This window comes from Hemiscyllium ocellatum, chromosome 20 (genome assembly GCF_020745735.1).
Source record: "Hemiscyllium ocellatum isolate sHemOce1 chromosome 20, sHemOce1.pat.X.cur, whole genome shotgun sequence".
NCBI classification, from domain to species: Eukaryota; Metazoa; Chordata; class Chondrichthyes; order Orectolobiformes; family Hemiscylliidae; genus Hemiscyllium; species Hemiscyllium ocellatum.
The window spans coordinates 61,624,503-61,639,163 of NC_083420.1; the positions used below are offsets into that span (position 1 = coordinate 61,624,503).

At 40.7% G+C, this 14,661-nt stretch overlaps 1 protein-coding gene across 1 annotated transcript in view; it reads right to left on the minus strand.

The window, feature by feature from the left end:
* The window catches only part of eif3ba (eukaryotic translation initiation factor 3, subunit Ba), a 69,003-nt gene that overhangs the window by 16,396 nt on the left and 37,946 nt on the right, over positions 1 to 14,661 (minus strand). The window contains exons 10-13 of the mRNA XM_060840926.1: positions 14,084 to 14,294; positions 12,074 to 12,146; positions 3,726 to 3,848; positions 1,674 to 1,752 (exon numbers count right to left, since the gene is read on the minus strand). Coding sequence (XP_060696909.1) covers positions 1,674 to 1,752; positions 3,726 to 3,848; positions 12,074 to 12,146; positions 14,084 to 14,294 — 486 coding nt within the window. The remainder of the gene's footprint in view (positions 1 to 1,673; positions 1,753 to 3,725; positions 3,849 to 12,073; positions 12,147 to 14,083; positions 14,295 to 14,661) is intronic.

A 14,661-nucleotide genomic window follows, 5' to 3' on the forward strand; every position in this document is an offset into this window, starting at 1 on the left:
ATAGATCCTGATAAATGCAAACTATCCTTTCATGAAAAAAGAATATATTAACTTGGACTGGTTAGTGTCCACATTAATCTTTTTAATTGGTTGATAGGAATCTTGACAAACTTTCAAAGTGAATATCACAAATCAGAATTGAGAATGCTACAGGAATATACAATAAGTGAACAGTTGTCAGGGTCACGAAACAAAACAAGAATAACTTCTTCCCATAGTTTTCTCCATTGACTGTTGCATTGTGTGAAAATAGGCATTGAGCAAACAAACATCAGCCACCATCATGAGCACATTTTTCTCATTCTCAAAAACTGGCAGATCATTTTGGGCCATTCTTGAATTACAGCCACCTTAATTTTTATCTATCCATTATTGTCAGTTAAACCACATTAAATCAGTATTTTTACCTTATGGGTGAAAGTTATGTTTGCATCATATCTGACAAAATCAACTGAAGTTCAGAATGTTAATCATTCACTTTAGTAATTTCTTCCAGTCATCATTTCTCTTCCTCGCAGACATCTCAATGTTATTGTGGTTCTGTTCGCCGAGCTGGGAGTTTGTGTTGCAGAAGTTTCGTCCCCTGTCTAGGTGACATCCTCAATGCTTGGGAGCCTCCTGTGAAGCGCTTCTGTGATGTTTCCTCCGGCATTTATAGTGGTTTGAATCTGCCGCTTCTAGTTGTCAGTTCCAGCTGTCCGCTGCAGTGGCCGGTATATTGGGTCCAGGTCGATGTGCTTGTTGATTGAATCTGTGGATGAGTGCCATGCCTCTAGGAATTCCCTGGCTGTTCTCTGTTTGGCTTGTCCTATAATAGTAGTGTTGTCCCAGTCGAAATCATGTTGCTTGTCATCTGCGTGTGGCTACGAAGGATAGCTGGTCGCGGCTAGTTGGTGTTCATGGATGCGGATCGTTAGCTGTCTTCCTGTTTGTCCTCTGTAGTGTTTTGTGCAGTCCTTGCATGGGATTTTGTACATTACGTTGGTTTTGCTACTACGACCACTAGGACTCATGACAGCACACAAACCAACAGCCACTCTCAGACAACAACTCACCAGGACAAAGGACCCAATACCCAGCATGAGCAAAACCAACATAGTGTACTAAATCCCATGCAAGGACCACTACATAGGACAAACAGGAAGACAGCTAACGATCCGCATCCATGAACACCAACCAGCCATGAAACGACACGACCAGCTATCCTTAGTAGCCACACATGCAGATGACAAGCAACATGAGTTCGACTGGGACAACACTGCTATTATAGGACAAGCCAAACAGAGAACAGCCAGGGAATTCCTAGAAGCATGGCACTCATCCACAGATTCAATCAACAAGCACATCGACCTGGACCCAATATACCAGCCACTGCAGCAGACAGCTGGAACTGACAACAGGAAGCGGCAGATACAAACCACTATAAATGCTTGAGGAAACATCACAGAAGCGCTTCACAGGAGGCTCCCAAGCACTGAGGATGTCACCTTGACAGGGGACGAAATGTCTGCAACACAAATTCCCAGCTCGGCAAACAGAACCACAACAACGAGCACCTGATCTACAAATCTTCTCACAAAACTTTGAATCTCAATGCTATGATAATACCCATTTAGAGAAATTCAACAGACGTGTTCTGAATGTCTCACATTAAATACTGCACCATAACTCACCTCCTTAGACCAGCCAATACCACAAATTGTCCTTGTGGACTCCAAAAGATACTGTTAGCTTGCTGCTTATCAAACATTTCTATAAAGAAAATAAACAAGAGGACGTCAATTCTGCCACTACAGATTGAAGTAACTATTAATTTACTATCCTTACCTAATTTGTTTTTTCCCTAACATAAACAAATGACTGCAGCAATGATTAGAACAGTTAACTACCTGCAGTAAACACAGCTGTTCTAACAAATACCAACAGTTCTATGGCACAACCACAGAAGATTAACACATCTGTTAAAAAAACAACCAATCATGTCGTCATACATATGTAGGCTCCTGTATATGGTTGATATACATGCGTTTTGCTTGTCTTTGGACTTCTTGCTTTCCTTCTTTGTAGGAAAAGCAGTGTGGGTGCAGGCTCCAAAGGAAAGTGTTTTACACAAGATTTTAAACATCAAGCCCAGAGGTAACCATGCATTTTTGTTCAGGCAAATTAAGTGAACGACTGTGAAATAAAATGTTTTGCTTTTAAAGTGCCTGAACATCTCAAAATGCTTCACAATTAAACATATTGGAGATATATCACTATTGTAATGCAGGACATGTGAAAGGTAATTTGTACGCAGCACACTCCCATTACAATAATGGGAAAGTGACCAGATCGGTTTATTTAACAATGCTGACTGTGGGAAAAATACTGGCCATGATCCTGGGAAGACCATAGAAACAGGAATAGTCGTAGATAGGCTAGTCTAAAAAAGGTGTTTGTGGCACTTGTTCTCATTGCTCAGCCCTTTGAGTATAGGAGTTGGGAAGAGTCATATCGAGGTTGTATAGGACATGGATGAGGCCTCTTCTGGAATACTGTGTCCAGTTCTGGTCGCCAGTTATAGGAAGGGGATTGTTAAACTGGAGAGGGTTCAGAAGAGATTTACCAAGATGCTGCTTTGAACAGAAAGTTTGAATTATAAAGAAAGGCTGGATAGGCTAGACTTTTTCGATTGGAGAGGTGGTTGAGAGGTGACATTCAAAGAAGTTGATAAAATCACGAGTGATATAGAAAGAGCTAGCTAATTGATGGGAAATTTCAAGACTAGAGGACAATTTTTAAGGAGACAGGAGAGATTTAAAAATGACACGAGGGGCATTTTTCTTTTTAAAAGACTGATTTGCGCCTAGAATGAGCTTCCTGAGGGTATAACTACAACATTTTCCAGACAATTGGATAAATATATGAATAGGAAAGGTTTGGAGGTATATGGGCCAGGAGCAGGCAGAGTGGGACTAGCTTAGGATTATGTTCAGCATGAACTGATTGGACTAAAGCGTTTCCATGCTGTATGATTATCTAGGCCACCTGTCTCCTGGTGTCTGCTCCACCATTCAATAGGACTATAGCCGATCCAACACAAGTCCACTTTCCTGCCTTTTCTCCCATAACCCTTGATTCCCTGAATGATCAAGCCTTTGTTAATCACGTATAAAACCTCATTGAGTATCCACAATGTGAAAAGGATATAGAAGCACTGGAGAAAGTATAAAGAAGGACGATACTAGAACAGAGGGGATAGACGTATCAGGAAAGGCAGTAGCGATGACTGGAATTGCATTTATTTAACACAAAATGTTCAACGTTAATAGGCACGCAGTCATTACAGAAATGCCATGGGACACTTATGCAGGAAGAAAAATGAAGTTAAGAAATGGATAATGCTGAGCAAATTTTAGTTGTGTCCCATTTTACAAAATGAGGTTACTTTAACAACTCGGATTTAGATGAAAACCTTTTTTCAGATGGTTGAGTCATGGTTTGGCTGCTGTCTAACAACAAAGCACGTGTGATATAATTCACATTCAGGTTTTGTGGTGTTATACTAACAAGCAGTTGACAGTTTATATTTTCTGAAAAACTGAGGGTGGCGGTGGTGATAATAAGAGACTTTCATAAAATTATGAGATGCAGGGTAGTTGCAGGGAAAAAAAAACAGCACTTGCTGGATTAACCAACACGAGAAACAATATGATCACAAAAAAATCCAAAGGGGAGTTACTTACTGATGAGTTCAATCTTGCCATTATTCTTTACATGGTAGAAAGATACTGATATTCTGGGTGTCTCTCCATGTAGCACAGCAAATTTACTTCCATTTGGTTCCCAAGCAAAAGCAATAATACCCTCTGACATAAATGCAAAAGAAAATATAAACAATATTTACTTAATTAAAATGCACTAACGATTTCTCAATTTTAAAGCATCAAGGATAAATTTTATACTCTCTTCAAAACTTATCACTTCCCTTATCAAAATAAATTGTGATATGTGTTAGCTTAGTATATAACTGTTTTGTTGTTATTTCACAGACATGCTGTATTTCCTCGTGGCCAAATAGAAGTTATCCAATAGCTTGAAATAGACCGCCTTAGTAAAACAGCGCCAGACATTTTTACACAAATGCAATTTAAAACACCAGGCATTTCAATTTCAGCAACTTTACAATAAGATAAGAGAAGGTCACTTTCAGCACATTTTTAGTAGAACTTTCGAAACAATAAGCAGGGAAAGAAAACAAACAAACATTTGGAGGAACGTGAGTTAACAAAGGAGAGCCAGCACATATTTATAAAAATACAGAAAACCATATTTGCTTAATCAAATTGAATTTCTTTGAACAAATAACAGCAAAGATTGCTAAAGGGGAAGAAGTAGCTGCTTGTCCATATGAATTTTATGGAAAGTATTACAAAATTATGGTTCACAGAAATTTGTCAATATTAGTTTAGATAAAATATTGCCTGATGGAATAGGTGGTTATAAATAGTTGATAGTAAATAATTGAATTTTTTTGACTGGGAGATGGTAGTCATTGCTGTTCCCCACGTCTCAGTGGTAGAACCATTGCACAACATTTTTTGATGATCCCAAACTTTGGAGATCTGGTTCACAATGAGGATGATACCAATAATTGCACTGCAACAGGTCAGTCATCAGCTTGCAGAATGGGTAGACAGAATTTAATACAAAGATATGTGAGATCACACATTTGGCAGAAAGGAAGGGAAGACTTCACGGTGAGCTTTAAAGTGTGGAGTGAAAGAAGATCTGAGGATGCATACCTTGAACTTCATAACAGTAGTACGAACACAGACATAGTAAGGATGCTCCTCGGATGCTGTCTGAACTGCTGTGATTTTCCAGCACCACTAACCCAAAATCTGGTTTCCAGCATCTGCAGTCATTGCTTTTACATACTAAGAATGAGTCTATGTTAAGTTCAGGTTAAGCAACGACCGGAGGGCTGTTTAGTTCTGGTCACCAAATGTCACAGCCCCTCAGCCCAACTTGCCTAAGTCAACCAGGTTTCCTAAACTGAACTAGTTCCATTTGCCTGTATTTGGCATCCCTCTAAACCTTTCCTATCCATGAATTTGTCTAAATGTCTTTTAAATACTGTAGTTATACTTGCCTCCACCACTTCCTCTAGCAGCTCATTCCATATATGCACTACCTGTCGGAGAAAAAATTGCCCCTCAGGTCTCTTTCAAGTCTTTCCCCCTTTCACATTAAACCTATGCCCTCTAATTTTGAACTCCCCAATCCTTGGGGAAAGACTTTGGTGCCTTATGATTTTATAAACCTCTTTAAACTTCAGCCTCTTACGCTTTAGGGGAAAAAGTCCCACCCAACCCATTCTCTCCTTATAACTTAAACATTTCATCTTTTAAATCTTTCTTGTATTCCTTCCAGTCTAATAACATCCTTCCAATTGCAGAGCTACCAAAATTGCATACAGTACTCCAAATATGGCCTAACAGCTGTAACATGGCATTCTGACTCCTGGACTCAGTACTCTGACTGATGAAGGCAAGCATGTCAAACTCCTTCACCACCCTGTGAGATGCAACTTCCATGAAACTATGTACCTGGACCCCGAGGTCTCTTCAACAACATTCCCCAGAGCCCTGCCCTTGTTTCTCTTACCAAAATACAACACCTTCCATTTGACTGAATTAAACTCCAACTGCCAATCCTTGACCTCCTGGCCCAGTTGATGAAAATGACACTGTGTTGAGATAAACTTCTTCGCTGTCCACTTCCCACCAATTTTGGTGTCATCTGCAAACTTATTAACCATGCCTCATATTTTCATCCAAGTCTTCACAGGGTACTTGGGTTGGAGCAGCAGTCGGGAAACCGTGCAGTAGCTGGGAGGGGGGTACACAGTAACCTGTAAGGCTATAAATCTACTGTGGTGCAGATAAAGCAGGAATCCTCAATGCGGCTTCTGTTGACATCACAACATCAAAAGGTGAGAAAGGCTCCAAATTGGTGTGTCCTGGACACCTAACAGCTACTGGACAGTTACAATGGGAACTTAGTCACAAGTTATCTTTTCATAACCTTAGTGATGGAGTAGGAAGTCTAACAAAATAAAACAATCATTCTCGTCTAAGGCATTAATTGTAAGTTTAAAAGATGTCAGGAGAGGTCAGTCAAACCGAATGTGTAGCATGTCTTATGTGGAGAGTCCTGCACACTGCCATGATCGTAGATGATCACATGTGCAGGTGGTGCTCCCAGCTGCAGAAGCTGAAAGTACTGGTGTTGGAGTTTGAGCAGCAGCTGGAGACGCTGTTGCACATCAATGAAGCTGAGTTACGTGGTTAGCAATTTTAGAGAGGTGACCACACTGCAGCTCAATTGACTACAGGAAAGAAGGGAATGGGTGACCACCAGATTGTCCAGAAAGAACAGGCAGGTATTGCAATCCCCTGGGATCCCACTCACTAACTGGTACTTCATTTTGGAAGCTGATGAGGATGCTGGTACCTCAAAGGAATGCAGTTCCAGTCAATGTTTCTAGCACCAGAACGGCTTAACTGTCCACACGCGACAGCAGCAATGAGGAAGAGAAGAAAGGAAAGCCAATACAGATAGGGGGATTCTTTAGTTAGGAAAGCAGACAGATGCTTCTGCGGCTGAAGGTGTGACTCCAAGATATGTTGTCTCCCTGGTGCAAGTGTCAGGGATGTCACTGAATGGCTGCAGGTCATCCTAAAAGGGGAGGGCGATGAGTTAAAAAATCGTAGTATATTTTAGTACCAGAAGTATGGACAAGGGATGGAATGAGGTCTTGCATCAAGAATTCTGGGAGCTAGGCAGCAGATTAAAAAGCAGGCCCTCAATGGTTGTAACCTCTGGACATAGGAAATAGGGAGGTACTGAAGACTCTGATGGGCTTAAATAAAAAGACAAATTCTCTGGCCCAGATGAATTGCATCCCAGTTTGCTAATGGAGGCAAGACAGGAAATTGCAGGGACACAAATTTTTAAATTCGGCTCAGGTTTAAGTTGAGAGGAGAGGGATATAAAAGGGACCCAAGGGGTAACTTTTTTTGTTTAGAGGGTGGCGTGTCTATGGAATAAGCTGCCAGAAAAAGTGGAGGAGGCTGGTACAATTACAACATTTAAAAAACATCTGGGTACATAAATAGGAAGGGTTGAGGGGTATATGAGCCAAATGCTGGCAAACAGAATTAATATTAATTTGGGATATCTGGTCGGTATGGAAAAATTGGATAAAGAGTCTATTTCCATGCTGTACAACTCCACGACTCTGGCCACCAGAGAACTAAGGAAGGCAAATGTGGTTTCACTTTTCCAAGAATGGTGGTAGAGATGAACCAGGGAATTAGAGACTGGTTAGCTTTGCATAGGGAAACTATTTTGAAGGAGAGAATTAATATCTACTTCGAAAGGCATTAGGTCAATTAGTCAGCATAGCTGTGTCAGAGGGAGGTCATAATTAACAAATTTGTTAGAATTATTTGAAAATGTGATCAAGTGTATGGATGAGGGAAGTTCAGCTGATGCAGTTTATATGGACTTCAGCAAAACCTTTGATAAGGTCCCACTTGAGACGGTTAAAGAACATGCAATTAAGGGAAACTTAATGAAATGGAACAGAAATTTTGTAATGGGACAGAGAATCTCAAAATTCCTACAGTGTGAAACAGGCTATTTGACCCAACAAGTCCACACTGACCCTCCAAACAGCACCCCACCCAGACCCATCTCCCTACCTTTCCCTGTAACCCTACATTTCCTATGGCTAATGCACCTAACCACATCTATGGACTGTGGGAGGAAACGATGACCCAGCAGAAACTCATGCAGACATGGGGAGAACATATAAATAGTTGCCTGAGGGTGAAACTGAATGTGGGTCCCTGGCACTGTGAGGAGCAGTGATAATCACTGAGCCACCGTTTAGCTAATAAAAAGATAGTGAGGTCTGGAAGAAAATAAAATGCTCATAAGTACCATTGCACATCCCAATGATATAATGGTTAAATGCATAAAACGTAACTCATAGACATTCCCACTGGAAACCTTATTATTTGTTACACACATAAATGATGCAGATAAAAATGTTGTGGGAATGTTAAGAAAATTTTGCAAATGACACCATGATTGGTACAGTGTTTAATAGCAGAGCCACTGGTTGTAGGTTACAAAAAAGCAGGTTGGTCAGATGGGCAGACCCTGATAAGAGTGAGGTGAAGCACACCGGAAGAAATAATAAGGTGGGGGTGTATTTAATGAATAGCAGGACACTGGGGAGCATATAGCACCAGAGAGACCTTGGGACAATTATTCTGACATCCTGGCAGAGTTAAGGCGGCATATAGGACGCTTTGAGTTGTGGCATAAAATGTAAGAACAAGGATTAAGGATGGAATTAAACAAAGCACTGAATTGACCACAGTTGGAGTTCTGCTCACTTCACTATAGGGTGTGGTAGTACTAAAAGGGGTACAGAGGTTGTTGCCTGGAATGGAACAATTGAGCTATAAGGAGATTAGATAGGCTTGATTTGTTTTCTCTAAAAAGGAGAAGATGAAGGGAGGACGTTATTGAAGTGTACAAGATTACAATGGGTATGAACAGGATGAACAGAGAATAGCTGTTCCTCTTGGTCGAGGAGTCAGTCACAAGAGGCCATGGCTTTCAAGTAAGGGGCAGGAGATTCAGAGTGAACAGGGGGGAAAAAAAAAATTGCCCTCAGTGGGTGGAGGAGATTGGGACTGCATTGCCTGGGAAAGTAGTGGAGGATGGAAACCTTATGACATTTAAAAATATTTGGATGAGCACTTGCAAGATTATAACATTCAAAGATATGGGACAAGTGCAGAAAATTGGATTAGCATACTTTTAGTGGTAGTTATGTCAGCGCAGACTTGGTGGGCCAAATGGCTTTTCCTGCACTACATGAATCTGAAACATTTATACAAATGACGAACCACCAGCATACTGCTGGTCACACGCCTCCAGTATGATCAACCACCATCTCCTACCATCAAGCCAATTTTCTGTCCAACTGGCTAGCTCTCCCTGGATCCCAAGTGATCTAACCTTACTAATTAGTCTACCACGTGAAACCTTGCCGAAGGCCTTGCTAAAGACTTTGGAGACAACGTCTACCACTCTACCTTTAACCATGTTCTTAATCACTTCTTTAAAAAACTCAATCATGTGGACTGTGGCAGAAACCCACACAGACACAGGGAGAACGTGCAAACATTACACAGTCACCCAAGGATCCGGGTCTCCGGCACTGACATAACAGTGCTAATCACAAAGCCACTGAGTTTAAATAAGATGGCAAAAGTTTTTTTTTAAATTGATTAGCTCTGCTGCTTGGTCATTTCTATTAATTACATGATTTTGTTATCAATTTATTGCTTCAAATTATTTCTCCTTTGAATGGAGGTTAGGGGCTCTCTTGTGGCACAGAGGTAACATTCCTACCCCAGAACCAGGAGGGCACATCTGCTTCAGAGACATGTAACAACATCTCTATACAGGTTACACAAGAACGAAGAACAAGAGTAGGCCATCTGGGCCTTCGAAGCCACTCCATGGCCTCAGCTCTCCTTACTCATCTTCTCACCATTACCCTTAATTCCTTTACTGTCCAAACAATAATCTCTCTTAGCTTTAAAAACATTTACCGTGGAAGCCTCAACCACTTCACTGGGCAGGGAATTCCATAGATTCACAATCTTTTGGGTGAAGAAGTTCCTTCTCAAGTTGGTGCTAATCTGCTCCCCCTAATCTTTGAGGTTATGCCTTCTTGTCCTAGTTTCACCTGCCAGTGGAATCATCATCTCTACTTCTATCTTATCTATCCCTTCATAATTTCATATGTTTCTATAAGAAATCTCTCATTTTCCTAACGGTTGACTAGAAAAATTGGTTAAGTAATAATCACAGGAGAATTTTACAATCTTTGCACCCTTTTAAGCAACATTACAATATTCATGTCAAGGTAACTGTTCAAAGAGTTTGAGACAATAATCCACAGAAAATAAATTGTCACCTGGAAAAGTCTGTACTAATAAACAAGAGCCAGGGCAGAATTGTTAGGACAAATCGCCTCACTTACATGACAATTCTTTGTTAAGTAACAGAGGGCACTGACGAGGGTGGCTCTGTTGAAATACATTATAGCCTTTCAAGAGGCATTTGATACAGTTCCACATATGTCCTTGTATAAAATGAAGAACCATGAAGTGTGAACCGACTGTATGGAGACATCTGGCTATGGAAAACTAAAAGCAAGAGTCATACTGGGCAAGTCTTTAGACTGAATCTAAAAATATGCACATAATGTTGGAAACACTGCTCTTTTGATATATATTAACAATATAGACGGATACTTGATGCATAATTTCAGAATTTGCAGATGGCAAAACACTCAAATTCAGTAAGTAGCGAAGATAGTAACAACCTCTGGGGAGGTCAGAGACTGGTAAAATGGATCTGCACATCATAACAAAACTCAACAGGAAAAACTGATGTATTTTGGTAGGAAGAATGACTACTTCAGTATAAAAGTTATACAAATTAGTTAAGAGTCAACATTGGAACAGGTGACAGGGAAGGATGCAATGTATGTCAATGAGTCTTTGTAGATAGCACAGAAAGTTGAGACAGCTATCAAAATAAATAGGTGATTCTTGGCTTTGTAAATCAAGGCAGTGTACAAAAAACAAAGAATACTATAATAAAACTCCATAAACGCTAGTGAGGCCTTATTTGGATACAAAGTCTAGACATCACACATTCAGTAAAATGCAAAGGTTTCAGTGAAGAACATAAAAGATCAACAGGTATGGTGAAGGGATTAGAGAAACCTGTTCTCCATAAAGTATAAATATCACAAGCAGACAAAAGGATTTTAGCAGAGTAGAAAAGAATAAATTGCTTCCAACTGCAGACTTGGCAAAATAAATTGCAACATGAGAACATTTTTAAAACAGTGAACATACCAGTTGAAAGGATAGTGAAAGCACTTTTAATAGACATCAAAGGAAAACTGGACAAGTACTAGGAAGGGTGAAGATTTGCAGGATTACGTGGAAAGAACAAGGTAGTCTGACAAGTTAGATTGTGTTCTCAGAGCCAGTGCAGGCATGATGAACCACCTCTCCTACGTTGTGTGTTTCTATACTGTACGACTTGGTCAGCATTGACGTGGTAGGGTGCACCAAGAAATTATAGTAATCCCATTTATTTATACATTACCTCAGCATTTTAAGTGTTCACACAGACGCAAAGGTAGCCTCCTTCACTCCATCAATCAGCATGCTTCATATTTCTACCATTTTCTAGGTGAAAAATGTATTCTCAGATCTCCTTTAAACCACTTACTCCTCATCTTAAAATTGTGCCCTCTGGTCTTCAACACATCTGCCACTGGGAAAATATTCTCAAATGTACCTTACCTACGCCTCTCAATTTTATATATCTCATTCAGATTCCCACCTCCAGCTTCAAGGGAAAACAAACCCAGTTTATCCAGTCTCTCCTCATAACTTTCCATTCCAGGCAACATACTGGTGAATGCCCTCTGTACCATCTCCATTCAAATCACACCTTTCCAATAGTATGTCGAGCTGAATGCACACAGTATTAAGCCCTGTGGCTTAACCGATGCTCTGTAAAGTTTAACAAGACTTCCTTGCTCCTATATCCTATACCCTGACTAATGAAGGCAAGCATCCCATGTACCTAAGACATGCTCCTTCATTACCTTGTATTATTTATAAAAGTATAACAGCCCCATCTGTCTTACAATCCCCTCCACCCTGCCAATCACGTCTGAAGCTTCAATGTCAGACTTGTTCTTCTTTCAACGATGTGAAACATTAAATAGCCATTTTCAAGTAATCCATTATCAAATCATGAAACACTCAAATTCACCCTGGAAGCTAAATGAGGTAAGAAAAACACCCAATTACCAACTCTATATGATCAGATGAAATTCAACAGTCAATTATGGCTGTCACTCTCCAGCAAGAACTTCAATAAAGCCAGCGGTCAATTTGCGATAACCTACCTTTCATTTCCACTACATCCACAGGAACCTGCTTTTCTCTCATTCTGAAGATTTCGAAATTAGTCACAAGGCCCTGCAGAAGGAGAACATAATAAATATTCTTTACGCAATAACTTCAGATCAGAATGTCAACAAGAGCAACTGACTTAATTTCAGTTCTTCAATCTCAATGTCAACGGTGCAAAAATTTTAAAATCTAATATCTTTTGCTCAATTAAAATGTATTCACAGTTGTATAAGTAATAAAGTACATAATTTAATTAAACTTAAAATTTACCCTCTGAATAGCAAACCAATGGAATCGTATAGGAGAAAGTGAGGACTGCTGATGCTGGAGATCAGAGCTGAAAATGTGTTGCTGGAAAAACGCAGGTCAGGCAGCATCCAAGGAGCAGGAGAATCAACGTTTCGGGCATGAGCCCTTCTTCAGGAATGAGGAAAGTGTGCCAAGCAGGCTAAGATAAAAGGTAGGGAGGAGAGACTTGGGGGAGGGGCATTTGGAATGCGATAGGTGGAGGGAGATTAAGGTGAGGGTGATAGGCCGGAGTGGGTCACAGAGAACACCTCTGGAACACCCGGACCAACCAACCCAATCACCCCGTGGCTCGACACTTCAACTTGCCCTCCCACACCACCAAGGACATGCAGGTCCTTGGACTCCTCCATTGCCAGACCATGGCAACACGACGGCTGGAGGAAGAGCGCCTCATCTTCCGCCTAGGAACCCTCCAACCACAAGGGATGAACTCAGATTTCTCCAGCTTCCTCATTTCCCCTCCCCCACCTTGTCTCAGTCCCAACCCTCGAACTCAGCACCACCTTCCTAACCTGCAATCTTCGTCCTGACCTCTCCGCCCCCTCCCCCACTCTAGCCTATCACCCTTACCTTAACCTCCTTCCACCGATCGCATTTCCAATACCCTTCCCCCAAGTCCCTCCTCCCTACCTTTTATCTTAGCATGCTTGGCACACTTCTTATTCCTGAAGGGCTCATGCTCGAAACGTCGATTCTTCTGCTCATTGGATGCTGCCTGACCTGCTGCGCTTTTCCAGCAACACATTTTCAGCAATGGAATTGCATGACAACTTATGGGTGAAAGAGTTTAAGGATGAACAATTTTGGAACTGGATGAGACTAAACTATTTTAAGAAAACACGGATTCTTAAATTCACATCTGGAATGAGTGCTAGCTGCTGCAAAATGATCAGATGCAAACTTTTCACCAACTGGAAGCATCTACCCTTTGTAAGAATTCAACATACAATTGTCAATGTAGAAAACAGAATTCCCTCTACCCGCAAGGAGGGGACAATTCAGGAAATCTGTTTGTCCAGGTCCCAGAATGAAACTTGGCTTGACAAGTCATTTTATTTGCCAAGTTAACTAAGATGATTAATCATTGAGAAATATTTTCATTAGTTGTGGACTTTCTTTAACAGAGCAGAAGTTTATTTTTCAAAAAGAAATATAATAAAGCTATTCAAAGAGCAAAGACCAGTCGGCAAAATTAAATTTTAAGTCATTCCCAAAATTATGTAATAAAGATTCAAGTGAAACTGCACCCTCTCCAAGGTACTAGTTAATTGACTCCTTTCAGGATCTTTCCTCTGGACTGTGGAGAAATGCAAACCTTCCCAATTTGAAGTTTTCATAAATATGCAATCCTAAACTTTTTAAGTTCTTTAAAAACCTGCAGATTTCTAACCAAATTCACTTGATTTGGAAAATGCGCAAAACTAAATTCTTCTGTTGAGGTAACCTATTTCTTGATCTGCCCTGAAACTTCCTCACGACAGAGAAACTAAACATGCTTCTATACTCAACACTGATGTCTCCTGAACTAAAACAAAAAAAAATCCACCCTAGATTCATTTTATGTTTAATTATTTTAGTTTGCAAGGTTCCTGCAAAATAGGCAAACTTGTGCCAGATGAAACAAGCTATTTGAAATCCAATTCTTTGTTTATGCTTTTCTTGCAGTTTTATCAGCTGCATCCATACAAATGTACCTGTATACCCTTCAGGGTTCTATCCACTTTCACACACAGGTAATCGCCATTTTTCTGCCAGTGCAATTTACAGTCGACTACATTGAACAGATTGCGCACTCTCATTTCTTGTCGTGTTGGAAACTGCATTAATGTGACTCTGGCTGGAATATCTTTGTCCTCTGGCACCCAGAATGCAATTACGTTATCACCTGGAGACCATGAGAAATCCCTAGTGAGAAAACAGAATCTAATTTAATAGCATATAGAATATAACTTAGCATATAGAAATTCTGACTGCAACAAAATCTGGTAGGGGCAGGGTGCAGTAAAGGGTGGATTTATGAGAACATGGGGAAAGGAGAAGGAAAAAAGGAAATGGACAGGAGTGGGGAGAAGAGAGTGAGGAAGAGCTGGAAGATGGGGTAAGGGGAAACAGAGCTGGGGGGGGGAACAGAAAGAGGGGGACAGGAGACAAAAGGGGGAAGTGGGGGGGGAAAAAGAAGGGAGACAAGCTTTGCAGGGAAGGCAGAATGGGGTGGGGGGGGCAGGAAGAGAAGGGGAGACAGAAAGGTGGGGAGAAGGGGAGACAGATGGTG